At 42.3% G+C, this 20,839-nt stretch overlaps 3 protein-coding genes across 3 annotated transcripts; 1 reads left to right on the top strand and 2 right to left on the bottom strand.

Moving 5' to 3' along the window:
* Positions 1 to 1,708: 1,708 nt before the first annotated feature.
* LOC133021351 (tubulin alpha chain) lies at positions 1,709 to 4,820 on the bottom strand. Its single transcript, XM_061088157.1, has 4 exons — positions 4,784 to 4,820; positions 3,331 to 3,553; positions 2,968 to 3,116; positions 1,709 to 2,811 (listed from the first exon to the last, which is right to left on the bottom strand). The coding sequence occupies exons 1-4, from the start codon at positions 4,784 to 4,786 to the stop codon at positions 1,834 to 1,836; spliced, it is 1,353 nt and encodes a 450-aa protein (XP_060944140.1). The 5' UTR covers positions 4,787 to 4,820; the 3' UTR covers positions 1,709 to 1,833.
* A 1,320-nt stretch (positions 4,821 to 6,140) lies between these two features.
* On the bottom strand, positions 6,141 to 7,938 carry LOC133021540 (tubulin alpha chain-like). The gene is made up of 3 exons (XM_061088439.1): positions 7,743 to 7,938; positions 7,301 to 7,449; positions 6,141 to 7,115 (listed from the first exon to the last, which is right to left on the bottom strand). Exons 1-3 carry the CDS (start codon positions 7,921 to 7,923, stop codon positions 6,141 to 6,143), a joined length of 1,305 nt encoding a protein of 434 aa, XP_060944422.1. The 5' UTR covers positions 7,924 to 7,938.
* A 3,953-nt stretch (positions 7,939 to 11,891) lies between these two features.
* LOC133021377 (tubulin alpha chain-like) lies at positions 11,892 to 19,739 on the top strand. The gene is made up of 4 exons (XM_061088198.1): positions 11,892 to 12,032; positions 15,171 to 15,393; positions 15,912 to 16,060; positions 18,492 to 19,739. Exons 1-4 carry the CDS (start codon positions 12,030 to 12,032, stop codon positions 19,464 to 19,466), a joined length of 1,350 nt encoding a protein of 449 aa, XP_060944181.1. The 5' UTR covers positions 11,892 to 12,029; the 3' UTR covers positions 19,467 to 19,739.
* The last annotated feature ends 1,100 nt before the right edge of the window (positions 19,740 to 20,839 follow it).

Genomic DNA, 20,839 nt, shown 5'->3' with positions numbered 1-20,839 from the left:
CCTTTCTCGCCTCCGCCCCCCCCAACGGTGGCCCCGCCGGGTGTAGTCGACCGGACTACTCCGCCCTGTGAACTCCCCCCCCTCCGCGTCCTGCTCTTTAGCAGCTGCACGTCCCGCTCACCATCCGCCGGGAGGGGGGCGAAAATAGAGCCACATTCTGGAATTTGTCTGGTGACGTCACACGTCCCCGCCCCGCCCAACTGTCCGACTGCTGCTGTGAGATAAATCAATAAATAACGATAATCAGGCTTCAGTGGCTTCTTGGTTTCACTTTCAAAATGACAGTTGTTAACGGATAAATACATTTGAACTGAACTGAATTGAATGGCTACATGATTTCAAAATATCTTTAAAGCCTTCGCAAAAAGATATTTTGAAAAAATTGTCTTTTCAATTTAGATTTAACACATATTTTGAGTCCAGAACAATGGAATTAAACACGTTTTCGCCTAAATTCCTTTGGAATTTTCTTTCCAATGGGATTTTGAGAATATCTCACTGTAAATGAGGATTGTATTTCAATTCATTTTCATTGAAGTTACCTCTTAAATAGTTTTACGCAGTTTCACCACCTGACATTTGGGGGGTTAGAGAAGCCAGTATATATATTATATTATTATTTAAATGTACTACAATTGTATCTAAATAAATAGATTTTATAAAATAAAGCAATACATGTCAAGAATGGATGCAATTATTTTTTAAAGGGACATAATGCACTTAGACATGACCCGTTGACCCATTTACCTTTAAACTTGTCACTGAGAGCAAGTCTTACATTTTTACCAGAGACTTGTTAGTTTACCATGAGTCATCAGGGGATTCACTGGTCAGAGTCACATGATGAGCTCATGATGTCCAGTCATAGTTATTTGGACCCTTCACTGGTGTCAATCCTGGAAATATACTATCTGGTCACAGTATTACCATCTGGTGGCGGGGTATAGCTACAGCAGGAAGAAAGTCGGCCCAGCCCATTGTGAACTTTGGCGTCATTATCAACGAGTCAGGAAATGTGCACAGGCAGATAAACTGTAATGTGACTTATAATAAATGGGTGGTGCACATGAATCGAATCATGAAATCCAACAAAACAGTGCTGTGAAAACCCCTCTATTGTTAGACAGTATATAAAAATAGTACAGTATATATAGTATATAATATAACATAATATATATTTATATATGATAGTAATTATACCAATATAATAGCAGTATATAGTAATAATGGCAGCAACAGTATATATAATAATAATAGTAAATATAATAATAATAATAACATGTACACATGTATAAATATGTGTATATAGACTTATATATACAAAGAATATACAGAGAGTATGATATAATATGATATGATATATAGCAGAGGTATTAATATATATGTATTTGACTATACAATAGATAATATATATACTATGAGTGTAAGAATATGTAGACAGAGTGTGCAAAAGACAATATTATTGTATAAAATGATATATAATATCAATATGGTGTATATTAACACATATCACATATGATGTGAAGTAAGTGTTCCAGTTTATGGAGCGGAGTGTTGTACAGGGTTACACAGTGCAAGGAGACAGGTATATTTAGTCTAAAATTTACTCTAAATTTACTTTAATTTAAGTATTTATTTGTGAAGTACTAATAATGGTATTTTCTCTAAGTCTTCATAAATGCTGAAAGAGTTCAAGAATGATCACCACTGAAAAGGTTCGGGAAAGTGTTTTATTGATATTACTGACATGTCAACACCACAGGTTATTAGGAGGTTGTTGGGAATGTGTTACATTGCTGATCACTTTTGGAATGCGTGATGATGCTTGGCTCTTTAGTATTCCTCTCCTTCTTCATCCTCGTCTCCCACGCTGTCAGTGCCAACTTCTTCGTAATCCTTCTCCAGGGCAGCCATGTCTTCTCTGGCCTCTGAGAACTCCCCCTCTTCCATTCCCTCCCCAACATACCAGTGGACAAAGGCCCTCTTGGCGTACATGAGGTCAAACTTGTGGTCCAGACGGGCCCAGGCCTCAGCGATGGCGGTGGTGTTGCTCAGCATGCACACGGCCCTCTGCACCTTGGCCAGGTCTCCACCAGGAACCACAGTCGGAGGCTGATAGTTGATGCCAACCTTGAAGCCTGTGGGGCACCAGTCCACAAACTGGATGCTGCGTTTGGTCTTGATGGCTGCGATGGCAGAATTGACGTCTTTGGGCACCACATCACCACGATACAGCAGACAGCAGGCCATGTATTTACCATGACGGGGATCACACTTCACCATCTGATTGGCTGGCTCAAAGCAGGCGTTGGTGATGTCGGCGACTGACAGCTGCTCATGGTAAGCTTTCTCAGCGGAGATGACGGGGGCGTAGGTGGCCAGGGGGAAGTGGATACGAGGGTATGGCACCAAGTTGGTCTGGAACTCTGTCAGGTCAACGTTCAGGGCTCCGTCAAATCGAAGTGAGGCTGTGATTGAAGACACAATCTGGCCGATGAGCCGGTTGAGGTTGGTGTAGGACGGGCGCTCGATGTCAAGGTTCCTGCGGCAGATGTCGTAGATGGCCTCGTTGTCCACCATGAAGGCACAGTCGGAGTGCTCCAGGGTGGTGTGGGTGGTAAGGATGGAGTTGTAAGGTTCCACCACTGCTGTGGAAACCTGGGGGGCTGGGTAGACAGCAAACTCAAGCTTTGATTTCTTTCCATAGTCAACGGAAAGTCTCTCCATCAGCAGGGAGGTGAAACCTGAACCAGTGCCTCCTCCAAAGCTGTGGAAGATGAGAAATCCCTGCAGACCAGTGCACTGATCAGCCTGAAACGAAAATTGACATAGATTTAATAAAATTGCATGAGGGCTGCATAATCAATACTACTATATAAAATCAGCAATTGAAAATTAACCACTCAATCCTTCGTGGGAAGGTTAAAATCTTGTTAAATGCAAAAACTAATGTCTCAAAGCATTCACCAGTTTACGAGTCCGGTCCAGAACCAGGTCAATGATCTCCTTGCCGATGGTGTAATGCCCTCGAGCATAGTTATTGGCAGCGTCCTCCTTTCCTGTAATCAGCTGCTCAGGGTGGAACAGTTGACGGTAGATTCCTGTACGCACCTCATCTGTAAAAAGGACAATTAAAGATGAGAGGAAGAAATAATGTCCCTATGTAAAGAATGCACTTAAATAGCATTTGCTCAGATAGTGTAGTTAAATATAAGGCAAAATAAAAATTTTAACATGTTTTACCATAAAAATTACTAAAATTCAATTATCTAAGTAAATTTCATGGGCACAAGTTTAAATCAAACAAACAATGATGTGGATAATACTGACCAATGACAGTGGGTTCCAGGTCAACAAAGATCGCTCTAGGAACGTGCTTTCCTGCTCCCGTTTCACTGAAGAAGGTGTTGAAGGAGTCATCTCCTCCTCCAATAGTCTTGTCAGAGGGCATCTGTCCATCAGGCTGGATCCCATGTTCAAGGCAGTACAGCTCCCAACATGCATTGCCCATCTGGGCGCCGGCTTGGCCGACATGCATAGAAATACACTCGCGCTGAAGGAAAGAAGGGGGATGAAGGTTGTTATTAAACAAACTTTTCCTATCCAGATGTAAAAGTGTTACTGTACACTTGTAACTTTATCATGATTGAAAGATTGATAGATCCACAATTCATAACATTCATTACATTTCACTAGTGTGTTCCTTTAAGTGAGATCATAATATTCATGATAAAAAAAGATAAAAGAACATAGAACATCGTTTATATTCTCATACACAATGGTGTCACTGTTCATTGTTCAAACTTCATGTCTTATAACAGTCTTTTGTCTTCTCTCCACCGAGGAAGCCTCTCAGTTGACAAAGACACTTTGACTGCTCATCACTCTCTGTATGTTTGTTGAAGCCTCCACAGGCACAGCAGCATTAGAGTTACAGTAAAACGCATAGCTACACAGATGAAATGCTGCTTTGGATGTATCTGTAGAGTTAGGGTTTATATACAAACATGTATACATGGAACATATTAAGTAAGTCGGTATGTGTATATTACAGGACGTCAATGACTCAAGAAAATCTTCCCCCACTTCTCCATCCTGTATGTCCTCCCTGTCCTCACTCCTCCCTTTTGTGCCTCTCTCCTCCCCGATCCTGTCCAGCTGCATAGATCTATAACAGTCAGGGACCTCTCTCTCTCTCTCTCTCTCTCTCTCCTCCTCCTCCTCCTCCTCCTCCTCCCCCTCCTCCGTCTCCTCCTCTCTCTCAAACACAAACCCCTGACAGCTGCAAAATGGCTGCCAAGTAACTCATACTGCATTGGCCTGACCACTCCTATTTTCTCTCCTTCCTATCCATCCCCCCCGACTGCCACGATTCCCCCGGTCACTCCCTGGCAGCCACAAAAACTCCTCAATTCCTCACAAACACACAACTGCAATACCACTTACTTCTTCTCCTGGGTTACATTTTTCTTGTTTTATAGTTAGCTGTAATATGTCAAACACGTATAAATGTATCAGAGCAGTCAATTTCTCTAAGTGTCTGTCGTCTGACCTAGACTGTTGAGTTTGATTCCTTAAATTCAACTCAAACAACTACAGTCATCTGACAGGATAAAGCTTATTTCCTCTCAGGAGCCCTAACTCCACACATGAGGCCTTGTGAGTATAACACAGGCCTGCTTGTGTAATCCATCTAATGCTGAGAAGCAGAATCCAGGAGAGGATGAAGTTAAGATGGTGAATGGAATCTCAAGGCTACGTCACCGGCCGAGCAGTTACTCACCATTGTGTCTGCTTGTCCTGCGACTGACGTTGAGGATTCAGACTCAGGGCAGAAGTGTGGAGGAGAGGGAGAGTCAGGGTTTATATAGGCAAGGATGTGGAGGGGGCAGGCAGGAAACCACAGCAGGCAGCTGCACAGCTCATTGGCGGAAGGGAGCAGCACTTAAAAAATAAAAAAAAAGAAGGTGGGAAGTCCCTTTTATACTGTGTCATGCTATCCGCCCTTACTTTTATCTTCTTTGTCTTTCAGTTGGAGATTAGAGGCATATGTGTAAGAACCTGCCCTCTGCCCTATTTTCTTAATTTGTGCGTGTTGTAAGTGAAAGAGACTCTGATCATCTATTATGAAGAAGTGTTCAGTTAGTTTATTCTCATCCATAGCTTCAATGCATTTTTATTTGAGGGGATTGACCACGAACGTGTAAAAGTTCGCCTCCGAACATTTCTCAACATACAATATATCCATATGAAACAGACTGGGGGCTAAAAGAGTGATTATACTAATCTTATACATGCATCTGCACCCACACACTCACCAGCAGAGCCCAACCTCTGTCTGTATTTAATAGTTAAATGAAGAATAACACACGATGGAGCCTTCATGTAAGATCTTTATTGTTGATTGTCAAATGCAAAAGATACATATTTTAATGGTGAGAGGAGAAAATGGTGAGCTGGAGGAACATTAAAATCAGCTCATTCAGAATACACAAGAGAATCATGACATTGGAGACGAAAAAAAAAAAACTGAGGAATGTCAAGGCCAGTTTTCTGTTTCTCTTTTCAGCAGCGCTCTCAGGATCACAGAGATATTATTCACACAGTAACTGGGATCCTATTGTTCCTGCAGGGCCCTCTCTGGGTATGAGCTACACAAACAACACCAGTCAGTGAGTAAGTCAGTCATTCTCTGTCTCTCGCTCTCACAAAGTCACAGCTGAATAGCATAAAGAGACTGACGCTCTTTTATAACTTAAATTCCACATGTAGAGGGATAGTGGGGGGAGGTGCACAAATGGGAGGGTTCGGCCCAAGTCTCTCATTGTGAAACTGCAGTAATAAAAAGGCCTGAAACAAGATATGTCTGATTTTATTTTAACACACTTTTTTCAGCACAGTCCCATGAGAAACGATTCTATTAAATGTAATCCTTGTGTTTTCACCCGATATTAAGCAATTAGAGAATATTTTAGATAGGGTTTGTAAGGAGAATAAGAGAGATAAGGAGAATGGGTATCACAGAATCTTGTGATTGGATAGTATTCGGGATTTATCAACACGTTTGTCTTTACTACAAACACCAAGTGACCAATTTTGAAAATTGGCATATACTGTAAATCAATCTACTTTGGCAAAGGTCAATATTCTTCTCCATCATCCTCGTCTGCCATGTCATCAGCACCCACCTCCTCGTAATCCTTCTCCAGGGCAGCCAGGTCTTCTCTGGCCTCTGAGAACTCCCCCTCTTCCATTCCCTCTCCAACATACCAGTGGACAAAGGCCCTCTTGGCGTACATGAGGTCAAACTTGTGGTCCAGACGGGCCCAGGCCTCAGCGATGGCGGTGGTGTTGCTCAGCATGCACACGGCCCTCTGCACCTTGGCCAGGTCTCCACCAGGAACCACAGTCGGAGGCTGATAGTTGATGCCAACCTTGAAGCCTGTGGGGCACCAGTCCACAAACTGGATGCTGCTTTTGGTCTTGATGGCAGCGATGGCAGAGTTGACGTCTTTGGGCACCACATCACCACGATACAGCAGACAGCAGGCCATGTATTTACCATGGCGGGGATCACACTTCACCATCTGATTGGCTGGCTCAAAGCAGGCGTTGGTGATGTCGGCGACTGACAGCTGCTCATGGTAAGCTTTCTCAGCGGAGATGACGGGGGCGTAGGTGGCCAGGGGGAAGTGGATACGAGGGTATGGCACCAAGTTGGTCTGGAACTCTGTCAGGTCAACGTTCAGGGCTCCGTCAAAGCGAAGTGAGGCTGTGATTGAAGACACAATCTGGCTGATGAGCCGGTTGAGGTTGGTGTAGGACGGGCGCTCGATGTCAAGGTTCCTGCGGCAGATGTCGTAGATGGCCTCGTTGTCTACCATGAAGGCACAGTCGGAGTGCTCCAGGGTGGTGTGGGTGGTCAAGATGGAGTTGTAAGGTTCCACCACTGCAGTGGAAACCTGGGGGGCTGGGTAGATGGCAAACTCAAGCTTAGACTTTTTGCCATAATCAACGGAAAGTCTCTCCATCAGCAGGGAGGTGAAACCTGAGCCAGTGCCTCCTCCAAAGCTGTGGAAGATTAGAAATCCCTGCAGACCAGTGCACTGATCGGCCTGAAAGGAAAAAATGACTTACATTTATTAAAATTGCATGAGGGCTGCATAATCAATACGAATGTATCCAGTCAGTGTCTAAATTTGGTGGTTCCCCTTTACTTTCTCTCTTTTCTATAAAAACTAAGGCCAAGGCAAAATTGCTTTCGACAGATGTCCACCTCTTGTGAATTGTCAAACCTCACCAGTTTTCGAGTGCGATCTAGGACCAGGTCAATGATCTCCTTGCCGATGGTGTAATGCCCTCGAGCATAGTTATTGGCAGCGTCCTCCTTTCCTGTAATCAGCTGCTCGGGGTGGAACAGCTGACGGTAGATTCCTGAACGCACCTCATCTAGACAACAAAGGAATTACATGTCAATCAATTTTATGAATGATTAATCCCATACTTGAATCAGGCTTATCAGCTTTATATTGAGAACTTTCCACATTGAACAAAGGAATCTTTGTTTTTTATGATGAAGAGATGATTATCATCTACAATTCTTCATAGATGTTTACTTCTAAAATGAAACATTTGTGTTTAATTTCCAGTCCAAATTTTGAAAGGAAATTGAACTGAATAATTGCATTGAAACATCCAATCTATATAAGACATCATCAGCTATTTATTTATATGGCACTGACCGATGACAGTAGGCTCCAGGTCGACAAAGATCGCTCTGGGAACGTGCTTTCCTGCCCCAGTCTCACTGAAAAAGGTGTTGAAGGAATCATCTCCTCCTCCAATTGTTTTGTCAGAGGGCTTCTGTCCATCTGGCTGGATCCCATGTTCCAAGCAATACAGCTCCCAACATGCATTGCCCATCTGAGCCCCAGCTTGGCCCACATGAATTGAGATGCATTCACGCTGTAAAGAATGACCAATACTGTTCGGTTAACACAAGTATCCGTTTACGTTCTACATTTCTGCTTGACAAAATATTTTAAAACTACTGACTATATTTTACTTTGTCTGTTATGGACTGATGCAAATGAAAACATCTGATCCATTTCATCTAATTGCTTAATATCCCACACTTTAGTTTGGACCCAATATTTCGTCTATATTAAAAGTTGAACATAAGATTTGCCCCGTCAAAATATATCTTACCATGGTTTAGTTCTCCTCTCCAATGTGCAGGTATCGGGAGGAAGATGTGTCACTAAAGGCAGCGGTGAGACTCAGTGCTTATATACCTGCAGCTTAAGGTGAAAAGTGATTTGATCTGAGCTGTAATCAGAGAACCTACTGATGAGGCCCAGATAAGATCATCCGCTTGAGTGACATAGATACATTACAATGCAAAAGGAGGTCACCACCCAAAACATTGTGTGAGTGTGTGAGTGTTTTGTTCAGGTGTGTATGTGCACATCAGATTTTTCCCACCAGAAGGGAAGGTAACTTAATGCAGTTCTACATGGCAGGTTCTAATGCCTGACTTTATGTTGTGGTTTTTGATGGGATAAGAAACTCCTGTTGTTTTGCAGTTGCCTAACTTTGTCCCAGTCAAAGAACTGGGTCCTGAGTTGGAAAAAAGTTGATTTGAGGATACGATGAAATGCAGTCGGCAGCAATAACCTAAGCTGTTGATACAATGACACGGCTCGAGTGTCAGGATTGTGTTGTATTGTTGTTTGGTTATGTCTCCTCCCCCCTTTCTGTATGCGCCTGGGTAGGGTGTTGTGGTAGGAGGCGTGGCTGGCTCCGGCTGATGCAGACGAGGCACACCTGCACTCAATCTAACCTAATCATCGCCTCCATATATACCTGGTCTTCTCAACACTTCGGCGCCAGATTATTCCGTCTTCGATGGTAGTTAGTATATAGCTTAGTCTCGCCACCCTGACTTCCGCTAACCTTTGGTTTCTCTTCAAACCCAGAACTCTGTTGTGCTTCACCACCTGGATCTGCGACTCGCCGTGTACTCTGTCTACTACGTGCTTGCTGCCTGCTACCTGCTACCTGCTGGAGACCTGCACGCTACCTACCTGCTACCTGCCTGCAACCTGCCTGCTACCTGCCAGCTGCCTGCCGCTCCTGTCTGCCAATAAACACCGTTACCTCCATACTATCCACTCTCCGTGTCTGCTTTGGGGTCCAACCTGTACTAAACCTTAACAGAGAGGGCAGAATGCTAAACTCAAACAAGTCAAACCACTTTCCAGCAGACATCCGCTGTGATAGGGTCAACTCCACAGGATTGTTGATTCAGTAAGATCAGTTAAAAGGTTTCACACACAAACGATACACGACTTCCTCCTTGCTATAACCATCTTGCATCAGCATGCATCAGTAACAAACATGGTAACTGATGTCAGTTTTATATTCTTTTAGCACTAAGCTCAAAAAGCATTGCAATTTAAATTATATGCAATGTTATGACAAATTATATATTTTCGTTTCATATTGGTGCTTTACATCAGTACTTGCAATATGTCTTGTTATGTAATAAAAAAGATGTGATGGTTCATCCGTTCATTTAATAAACTTTAAACTGCCATATATAGAGCAGGTCTATATGCTGAAATATCAACGGGGAAACACACACCTTGCTGTTGTTGTCTTTTGTGTGTAAACACTTTTTAGGTGTTGCCTGACTCATATAAAGGTCTGACCCACTTTCATTGTTTGACAGTATTTGAAGGTCCCCAGTGTCCCTCACAATGAAACCTTTTCATAAATGGCTCATAAGAAAGAAAGAAAGAAAGAAAGAAAGAAAGAAAGAAACTGAGGTAAAGAAACTCACGAGAGTTATATCACGAGAGTTATATTATTAACAACACAATTAAAAATATGATATCTGCAATTGTATTAAAAAAGCTACCATGTATGGTTAATACCACTAGAAATTTGAAAAAGTGTTTACTTCACACAGAAAGCAGGAGGTTGCAGGTGGACATATATACTAAAGCACTTTGCAGGAGCCACTGCAGTGACTCCTTCTCACATGACTTTTACAGTGTCTGTCTCACTTGGTAACTCTGGTAAAGCAACTACGACCTCTAGCTTTCAAAAAGTTAAAATGACAGCAACATACTCACTGAAACTGCAGCATGAGTCTGGATTGGTTTACAGGATGTCTGTCCCTCCCACCACCCACCCACAAGGAAATGGACTGCATAGGCGTGGCCCTGACCACACGCTTGACTTGCAATTTGTAATTTCAGCTGAAACAGGCCTTTGGGTCTGGGCATAAATAAGAGAAGAGGTCTCTAGAAAGAGATTGGATTGGATTGGATTTCCCATGTACAGCTTAAGTGATGGGATGGACTTAAAAATCAATACAAGGCAGTTAAATGTGTAGAATAACGTAATGACAAATAGCAGGGGTGAATATGAAATAAAAGATTATGTATTTCTCTACCATTAACCTACTGATAGTGCAGAATACCTAAAATCTAAATTATCATCATGTGAGGAAACTATGTTGTATACTGCTGCATATCAAAAAATAACACAATGTGTGGATATAATGCAACTAATGATTAAGAGCCCCAGAAATTTGAGAGTGAGGTTTATATATATTCATAATAATAACAATAATAATAATAAATGGGCCTTCTATGGATGACATTACACACTGAAAAGTGTTTTGTGGAATCAAACACTTCACCCGACCCTCCATCGGCACAGTGGTGAGTAGATAATGAGTGAATTTTCATTTTTGGATGACTCATCCCTTTAAAAGTTCGGTGTGTAGAATTTAGGGACATCTAGTGATACAGTTGAATGTTGCAGCTAAATTCCTTTCACCTCACCCTCCATTTCCAAACATGAGAGAGAACCTGTGGTAACCTTCAGTTGTAATAAAAATCTCAAAAGGTGTTTAGTTTGTCCTGTTTTGACTACTGTAAAAACATGGTGGCCTCTGTGGAGAGGACCGGCTCCTGATGTAAATATATAGTATATGAATATAAATGGCCCATTCTAGGGGAAGGAAAATAACAATTCATAAAATGTAGATGATAGACACTATTGAAAACATTACTAGGATTATTTTATATAATATTCCACTGTGGCTGAGGGGGTAGAGCGGTAGTCCTCAAACCTGAAGGCCGGCAGTTCCATCCCCAGTCTTCGCCATCCTGGGAGAGTCCTTGGGCAAGATGCCAGACCCTGAATTTCTCCTCATAGAACAACAAAGTGCTGCTAATAAATGCACTGTATGCAATGTATGTGTGAATGGGTGTAAAACTGTACGATAAAGATCTTTTAGTGGTCATCAAGACCAGAAAAGCGCTATATTAATACAAAACCAATTACCATTTATATTAAATTTCTGCCAATAGATCCCTTTCACCTAAATATTACACACTGGACCTTTAAGCCTCTTTTTAATTAACCGATATTTTCTTGATAGTGTCCCTCTGCTGTAAATTGACCCTGAAAAATAGATCCCTTAAAACAAGGCCATAGTCATGAAGTGAAAATTGGGGGGGACCAAAATCTCACATCTCATTTTTAACACATAATATTCATTTTAATGTATTTTGTCATTAAAAACAATGCTCTATACTTGTAAGTTTAATTGGTATTATGAAAGTTTATGGCGGGAGGGGGACGTGACTATTTTGATTACTGTCCTGCTTTATAAACAACCTTACTCACTCCTGTCTCTCTCTGTGTGTCCTCATTTGCTTTGGATCAACTCCCCTGCTCAGAATGAAAAAAAAAACAAAAAAACTGGATCTGTGCCACAGGCCTGCGCGTTCACCGTGCGCGCCCCCGTCAGGTGGATGTCAGGTGGGCGTGGTCTGCCGAGTCCTATAGTTTAAACTGCTGCTCTCACCAGCGGGCGTGACTCAGTCTCTCCGAGCTCATAGACCGGCCGCAGCGAGAGGACACAGCCACACAGCCACACAACCACACACACAACTCAACTCCTCACACAACTCCGGACCCGCTGCAGGACTTCATACCGACAGGCAACAATGGTGAGTGTGACTTGCAACACAAGTTTCCGCTGCAAAGTTGGATTCTTGCCCGTGGAAAGGTCCCTTGGGGCCATGTTGTTTGTGGTGGTGCGACACAGACAGGATTTGCATGCGTAGGGATTAATGCGCCACACCGAGCTGGGGGGTGACGCAGCAGCATGAGGAGACCAGACCCCCGTGACAGAAATAGACCCCCTGCTGAGCTCGCTGTTAGTCTGTGTTAGCAGGTGCTGGTGGCTCGTCTACATTTACAACACATCAGCACAGAGAGAGAGAGAGAGAGAGAGAAACCGAGGATGTGCTGTGAACTCAAGGACAGTTTTCAGATTGTGCACAGGCCATTGTGACAAATGGCAGTTTTAGAAGAGTCTATATGTGAAGCCTCATCTTTAAAGACTGGGGTTAGGTTAGGTGTGTGTGGAATTTAGGTGTGTCCCTTACAATGAAAAGAGTGAAATGACAGAGCAGGAAATATGTTTCCCTCCAAAATCAAACAGACATGATGCTTCAGATCAGCGTGGAGGGAAAACCAGAAGTGAAATGAAGGTGCACCGAGGCTCGGGGCTTTCAGCGAATGGGATTGTTATTTATAGCAAAGTGGGACAAGTGAAGTTGGTCTCAAGTAACCTTTGACTTACACCATGCTAACTCTAATGTTACACGCTCTCTAATGTTACAATTACACACTTGTCTCTCTGACGTTGTGAGGACACGCATTGGCTTAATGAATTCCCTAGACGCTTACCCTAACATTAACCATCACAACTACATGCCTAACCCTAACCCTGAGTCTTAACCCTCGAAGAAGGCAATTTAGTTTGTGAGGAACAGTCAAAATGTCCTCACAATGATGGTAAAGTACCAAGATTGTCCCTTATAACTATAGATAGACCTACACAGACACACGCACACAAAAACTTGTCTCTCTAAAGTTGCGAGGACACTCATTGGCATAATGCATTGACTAGCCCCTTACCTTAACCTTAACCATCACAACTAAATGCCTAATCCTGACCCTAGCCCTAAACCTAAACCTAGGTCCGGCCTTAACCCTAACCCTAAAAGTCTTTACCCTCAAACAGCCCTTTTGAATTTGTGAGGACCGGTCAAAATGTCCTCACAATGATGGTATAGTACCAAGATTGGCCCTTATAACTATAGATAGACCTACACAGACACAAACACTTGTCTCTCTAAAGTTGCGAGGACACTCATTGGCATAATGCATTCCCTAGCCCCTTACCTTAACCTTAACCATCACAACTAAATGCCTAATCCTGACCCTAGCCCTAAACCTAAACCTAGTTAAACCCCTTAAAGCCAACACCCTCGAACAGCCCTTTTGAACTTGTGAGGACCGGTCAAAATGTCCTCACAAATTCAAAATGTCCTCACACCACCATCCCCTTCTGTTTGCGCAGTGTAGTGTAAACACAGCTCGCTGGCTGTCAGTACTGCCTAACTGCAGTCTTTGTGTACAGAGTAAACTACGACAGTATTCCTGCCTTCATCAAATAGTGCTGCTGCATAAAGTCTTGTTTCTGTCTCGTTCACACGGCGCACCCACTTTGCGTGCAGGGGTGTAATCATGATGCCAGTGCGTGTGCCGAAGTGCAAATTTATCTTCTGTAGGATGCAAAACAAACCTGTTATGAAAAACAGGGGCTCACCTCCAGTGTGCTAGGAAATGTTGGTTCCTGCATATCGTGTGCGTATGTGGCTCTAGTCAATTCTTTACGCATCGATGGAGCCCCGGAGATGACTGTGCACAAATCCTTCCCTTGAGAAGGCCTGCCAAAAAATGGGATAAACCGTAGTGACCCTCCAAGAACACTACAAACTGCTAAATGGTCCTTAAGGCTCTTTTCGTAAATGACAAACTTTAAGAAGAATTTACGAGATTCAACTACGTAAAAGCCATTTGTCAGAAATTATTTCAAACACAGCGACATCTCAACCCCCATGAATAGTCACAAAATGTGAAGGGGTCTGACTATTTTCTGAAGTCGATTTATAATAAACCACTAAATATGTTTCAGTTTTGGCTTGGATGAGAGTCTTTTAAACTTTTTTCTATCCTCGCCTTCTCTTTATGACACCTTCTCTCTGTGTTCCTGTTACAGAGGCTGACAGTGATGATGGGCTATTAAGGGATCTCTGTCCCCGTGTTTGCTGACCTGAAAAAAGCTTTCAACAAATGAATTGCTCTCCTTTTCTCAACCGTTATTAACCTTTCCTGTCTCTCGCTCCATCTCTGACCGGATGCAGAGCATTTATTTGTATCAGTTTTAATCACAGACAAAACAGGAATCTCAAGTCCTTGGGGTTGATCCTCGTACTCGTCCTCGATGTCGTCATACGCAGACGCACCCTAGACAGGTTTCAGGGGAGAGAAAAACTTCTTTTGTCTTTGAGATAAGCCCTGCATTTATTCTAACTTACTCATACTCACGGTGATACGAGAAAAAATGTCATAACATAAAATTGTTCTCACAGAAACATATCTTAAGACTATCAGTTTTAACATTGAATTAATTATCTCGAACGTTTCTTAACATTTTAAAAGGAAAACAATTGTAAATCTGCCAGTGACCCGCTATTTCAGTGGCTTGCCTCAACGGTCAGCTGGCGAGGTGTCCGGTTAGCACGGGCAACCTAAAATAGCAGCTGCAATGAGCTCTACTAACCCAGTCTGGTTTAGGGAGGATGACCATCTCTTTGAATATGTTTTGCGATGAAGAGTTGGATACTTGACCTGAAGCACTAGTTTGAGGAAAGCCCAGTATATGTTTTTATTCAGGTCAACTTTATATGATAAATCTTAAACTTTCAATTATTCTCTGGCCTCAACCTCCATTTTGGTTTGTGCGACTCTGTCACATGAATTCCAGTGACAGCTGCAGCACATGTGACGATTCCCCCAAACACGTTTGCTTCCACCTAGTGGCTGTGTTTGTGGATCACTCCTTCCCACAACAGTGGCTTGTTTTGTGTTAAATCTAATTATATCTGATAAAACTTGTCTGTTAACATTTTGCCATTCGTAGCAAATCCTCCTTTTTAAGCGCTAGAAAAGAACAGCAAACATTAGTTCCAAGTGTTCAGTCTTTTTAACCCTGTCCTCTTTTGCCCCTCCAGCGTGAATGCATCTCTGTGCACGTGGGCCAATGTGGCGTCCAGATGGGGAACACCTGCTGGGAGCTCTACTGTCTGGAGCACGGCATCCAGCCGGATGGCCGTATGCCGGAAAACAAGGCGGTGGGAGGTCACGACGACTCCTTCACCACCTTCTTCAGCGAGACCGGGGGTGGGAAGTTCGTGCCCAGAGCGATCTTCGTTGACCTGGAGCCCACCGTCATCGGTCAGTAATGATTTGGAGTAAAACGTTGTCTTGTCTTTAGGTATCAGGAAAGATTTCATAGGATGATGGTATCATCTTTTGTGGCTCAATGAGGTTAATGTGTTCGATAACCATTGCAATATGTCGATTTTGAGTTTAAATCATCCTTATTATTCCATTTATCTAATTATCTATTGGAAATTGTCAGTAGCCTTCACAACATATAGGACCCTAAAGCTCATCTCACTTATTTTTTAAATTAAGTGTTTGAAGACCATATATACTTAAGGCTGAATGTTTGGTATTTTCCTGAACTCATCGACCCTAATTGTCAATCAGGAAAGCAGTTGCCACAATCTAAGTGCTAATGTGTTTTAAAGACAATGCAGTCAACAGTACTTGTCAGTATAAAGCAAACTAATTTCGACTGAAGTAAATTAAAAATAAATTTTCTACATGTTCCCTTTTCATCCCTTTCTGTATTAATAGCACTTGAATAAGTTTTCTCAACTCTGCCTTTTTGTCTTGAATTTTTCCAGATGAGGTGCGCACAGGAGCGTACCGCCAGCTCTTCCACCCCGAGCAGCTGATCTCCGGAAAGGAAGATGCAGCCAATAACTACGCTCGTGGACACTACACCATCGGCAAGGAGTGCATTGACTCTGTCATAGACAGGATCCGTAAACTGGTAAGGCACTTTATGGGTAGCTGCCATGTTTTTTCTTTTAAATTCACATTTTCTTTTCTTTTTAACTTAAACAATGATTCATACATTTAACCCCTCATTTCATGGCTTCATGACTTGAAATGAGTGCAAACTCTGGTTCCATATGCATTCTATTTTGGTTAAGGCACAGAATATAAAACCCTCTAAATACATCCTGTCCGAAAACAACCCTCTAAAACAGTGGTTCTTAACCTTATTGGAGGTACTGAACCCTGCAAGCTTCATCAGTGCATTCACCGAACCCTTCGTAATTGGACAAATAAAATATTATTTCTTTAAAACATAGGTATATATTTTGTTAGTGCACAAAATTAACCATGAATCAGGTGCACACAAAATCACTGTGTTCAAAGAACAAAACCAACAAACAGGAATTTCACACAAAAACATAACTAATATAATAAATAATATTTATTGCAACTAGCGACTTTTGCTGTTGCCTTACAGATACAGCGTCAGAAATGCCCGGCTTCACCTTGGCAAGTGCGACTCTTATATCATTTTCACAACAAAGTCTGTTCCTTTTCTTAATTTTCATGTCTACCATCCCCGAAAAGCATCGCTCGCAAAAATAAGTTGTAACAAACGGTGTGAGTATCTCAAGGATCACCAAAACGTTTAGAGCGTTGTTGTTCTGAAGAGTTGCTGTTGAAGCTGGTTCTGCTGAATGACGTACAATTAGGGTTGCAAAAATTCCGGGAATATTCAAAGTTGGAAACTTTCCATGGGAATTAACGGGAATATACGGGAATTAACGGGAATATACAGGAATTAACGGGAATTAAAGGGAATAAACTGGAAATGTTGTCAGTGATTTATACTAAGTGTATTTACCTTGTCATATACAAAATAAACATTTTGTTTTGTCGTAGGCTGATTTGAGCCCTGAGGAAACTTTGGGCACTTGACTATATGCTTCTGCATCTTTGTGTCATTCTTAACATAGGTCTTTGCACAGTATTTGCAAATGTACACAGCCTTTCCTTTTACATTGGATGGGGTGAAATGTCTCCACACATGAAATAGTGCACGTGGCATTGTTCTGTAGATAAGATGAGAAAAAAGTTTGTAAAAAAACGCTAATGCAATGCCAGAGATATAAATAGTTAGCCAAACAATTGGAATCGTCTGTAAACATATTTTACAATTGATGGATAAATTAATGGAAATAGGCTAGATGATCATAATATATTTTCCCCAGTAATATCATCGAAACTTACCTGACTAGTCCTGCACACTACAGCAGGCCTCAATAGCCCTGCTGTAGTGTGAAGGATGCTGGGAGTTATCTGTGCATGTGATGGAAGAATGCACAGTGGAGGGTTGAAACTCAACGTGCAGCGTGTGCTGCATTCCATACATCTTTAAAATAGAGTTTTGAATGATGTTTTTATTGCTCAGCATTTAATTTGCGAATTTCTTTTTTATTTTTCAAAATTCCCAAAATTCCCGAGCTAAACTTCCCATGGCAAGTTTCCGGAAAGTTTCCGGAAATTTACCGCCCCTTTGCAACCCTACGTACAATCACAACAGCCACAAGTCGACTACTGAGCGCACCAAGTTCCCTGCAGCACAGATATCAAAGCTAAGCAATGTGGCGTGATCAGCTGCAGCCAATGACAGCCAAGCGGAGGGGGACTTCACGAATAATACGAGTGGGCTGAATTTCTTTTGTGTAACTAATTTTTACTAAGCAACAAAATATTTGTAATCTGACACAGCGAAGAAAAATTGTGTGTTGCCAAATTGTCTGCAGCCAATTTTTTGACGGCTGAAAAAAACGGCCAGATATTGCCAGTGTGAACCGAGCTATACTGTGTGTGTCTTGACCCCTGCCGAACCCCTGAGAGTGCCTCACCGAACCCCTGGGGTTCGATCGAACCCAGGTTAAGAACCACTGCTCTAAAACCTTCTTTTTTTTTTCTGAAGAGCTGGCAGAGTTTTCCAAACTTTCCCAAAACTTTGATTTCTCAGTCTCTGACGCCAATAGAGATGAAAACCTTTCATTGTAAATCATTGCATTTCCCATAAAGTTCATGAACATTTAAGAAAACACTAAGGCCCTCCCTTAGCAGAAACATTGTCTTCCAAGTATTTCAGTGACATATCTTGAAATCCATTACAGAAAACGTGCACGTCTTAACCAGCTCTAAAGGTTGAAGCATGCAAACGTGTCACCTTGTCTTTAAGGTTTATACGTACACGCATGTTGCATCAGATCCAAGCGTGTTAAGACAGGTGATCTTTCAGGCCTTCTCATAAAAGCCCTGAGCACCTAAACGTCATAATCACAAACATCATCATTGAAAGAGCTTACGCTTGTATATAACTTGTATGAAGCTGTCTCAGTCTCTTGTTATTCACGTGTTTGAAATCACCTTTGTGTCTGTAGGCTGATCAGTGCACCGGTCTCCAAGGCTTCCTGGTCTTCCACTCATTTGGTGGAGGCACTGGCTCAGGTTTCACCTCCCTGCTGATGGAGAGACTCTCTGTTGACTTTGGCAAAAAGTCTAAGCTTGAGTTTGCCGTCTACCCAGCCCCCCAGGTTTCCACAGCAGTGGTGGAGCCTTACAACTCCATCTTGACCACTCACACCACCCTGGAGCACTCCGACTGTGCCTTCATGGTAGACAACGAGGCAATCTACGACATCTGCCGCAGGAACCTTGACATAGAGCGCCCGTCCTACACCAACCTCAACCGGCTCATCAGCCAGATTGTGTCTTCAATCACAGCCTCACTTCGATTTGACGGAGCCCTGAACGTTGACCTGACAGAGTTCCAGACCAACTTGGTGCCATACCCTCGTATCCACTTCCCCCTGGCCACCTACGCCCCGGTGATCTCCGCTGAGAAAGCTCACCATGAGCAGCTGTCAGTTTCCGAGATCACCAACGCCTGCTTTGAGCCAGCCAATCAGATGGTGAAGTGTGATCCCCGTCATGGTAAATACATGGCCTGCTGTCTGCTGTATCGTGGTGATGTGGTGCCCAAAGACGTCAACTCTGCCATCGCAGCCATCAAGACCAAACGCAGCATCCAGTTTGTGGACTGGTGCCCCACAGGCTTCAAGGTTGGCATCAACTATCAGCCTCCGACTGCGGTTCCTGGTGGAGACCTGGCCAAGGTGCAGAGGGCCGTGTGCATGCTGAGCAACACCACCGCCATCGCTGAGGCCTGGGCCCGTCTGGACCACAAGTTTGACCTCATGTACGCCAAGAGGGCCTTTGTCCACTGGTATGTTGGAGAGGGAATGGAAGAGGGGGAGTTCTCAGAGGCCAGAGAAGACATGGCTGCCCTGGAGAAGGATTACGAAGAGGTGGGCCTCGACTCGTTTGACGATGATGAGGAAGGAGAGGAATATTAAACATGCTCAGCTGCCTTTGCCAAATACTTACATGCACAAATTGAGTTGTTGAAATGAATGTTATGTTGGTCCAAATCTAGAAATATTTGGATATTTACGTTTTTTCATTGTAAAATCTGATTTCAGCCTAAATGTCTGAAGTGAAATCTTCCTGTGCCATGCAATTACACATGTTATGTTTGAGGTCTGTGCTGTTGCTCAGTTAATTTTACTCCTACATAGATTGCCTTCTGTTTGTTTTTTTATCGAACATTAAATTAATTTGAAAACTGATTCAGACTCAAATTATTTGGTTTCGAACAAACATGGAAAAACACCAACAGATTATTTTCTTGACTTTATTTAAAGAACGCACTAACTTTTGATCGTTCTAAATATTGTGAACTCATGTCAATGGAGACTTAACATAAGATAAGCATAGATCCCATGCTGTAAAAATTCTCTTGTTACAGCAGCAGATAGTCAAAAACAAGGAGACTCGCAAGTACAAAATAGGATAATAGGCAATAAAACTAAATGTTTTTTTTAATATATTTACTCGTACTAAATAGATATGTACTTAATCTACACTTTTGACTTCTGACAAAATACTATGGTAAGAGAAAGTAGTAGAACAAACTGCAAATTTGATGGTGGTGGTGAATATCAAGGACCTGTGGAAACTCACTTCCTTCTTTTGACCTCATGTAAAGTGACACAAGTTAATTTCCGATCGAAGAATTAAAAACAATTCCCCATATCTTTTAGCCTTTTAAAGGTGTTTGTATTTCTAAGTATCTATGACTTTCTATGAAATTAACACACATTCATTTTTCTCATCAAATACCGTGAAATCAACCTTGTAAAAAAGCAACACTGCATTTGAAATAGAGACGCTATACTGATAATTACATCAGGTGGAAGGTGGAATTGATTTAGGAGAAAATGTTTCAGACTCAACATCATGAACGGGATAATGTTAGCATCTCAATGAGTACAGGAACAACAGGAGCAGCAGAGGCTGAGATGAAGGGAAACTAATACAGAAGGTAGTACTAACACAAAAAGGACACAAGATGACGCTGTTCCTCAGGTAGGTGGTGCCATCTGTGGCCTGTGACGTCCACTTTCCCACACTTAATACATCATGAACATTTTGTTAAACAACTACTGAGGCTGTGCTTTTATTTTGTAAATGTTGTCTGGACACAGAAGCACAAAATAAAAATAAGACTGGTGTCGTCCTCCAAACATCTTTCTGCAGTCACTAGAATCAGCATTGAATACATTATGTGTTATATGTTAAATGTTATGTATGTAATGTTCTGCACTTACTGTCAGCATCAGATAAATTACAGCAGAGGAACATATTATTTAAGTAAAATAGGATAACT

The sequence above is a fragment of the Limanda limanda genome, chromosome 16 (assembly GCF_963576545.1).
Source record: "Limanda limanda chromosome 16, fLimLim1.1, whole genome shotgun sequence".
NCBI lineage: Eukaryota > Metazoa > Chordata > Actinopteri > Pleuronectiformes > Pleuronectidae > Limanda > Limanda limanda.
The sequence above is the reverse complement of the archived record's forward strand: the minus strand, read 5'-3'. Positions and strand labels throughout refer to the sequence as shown.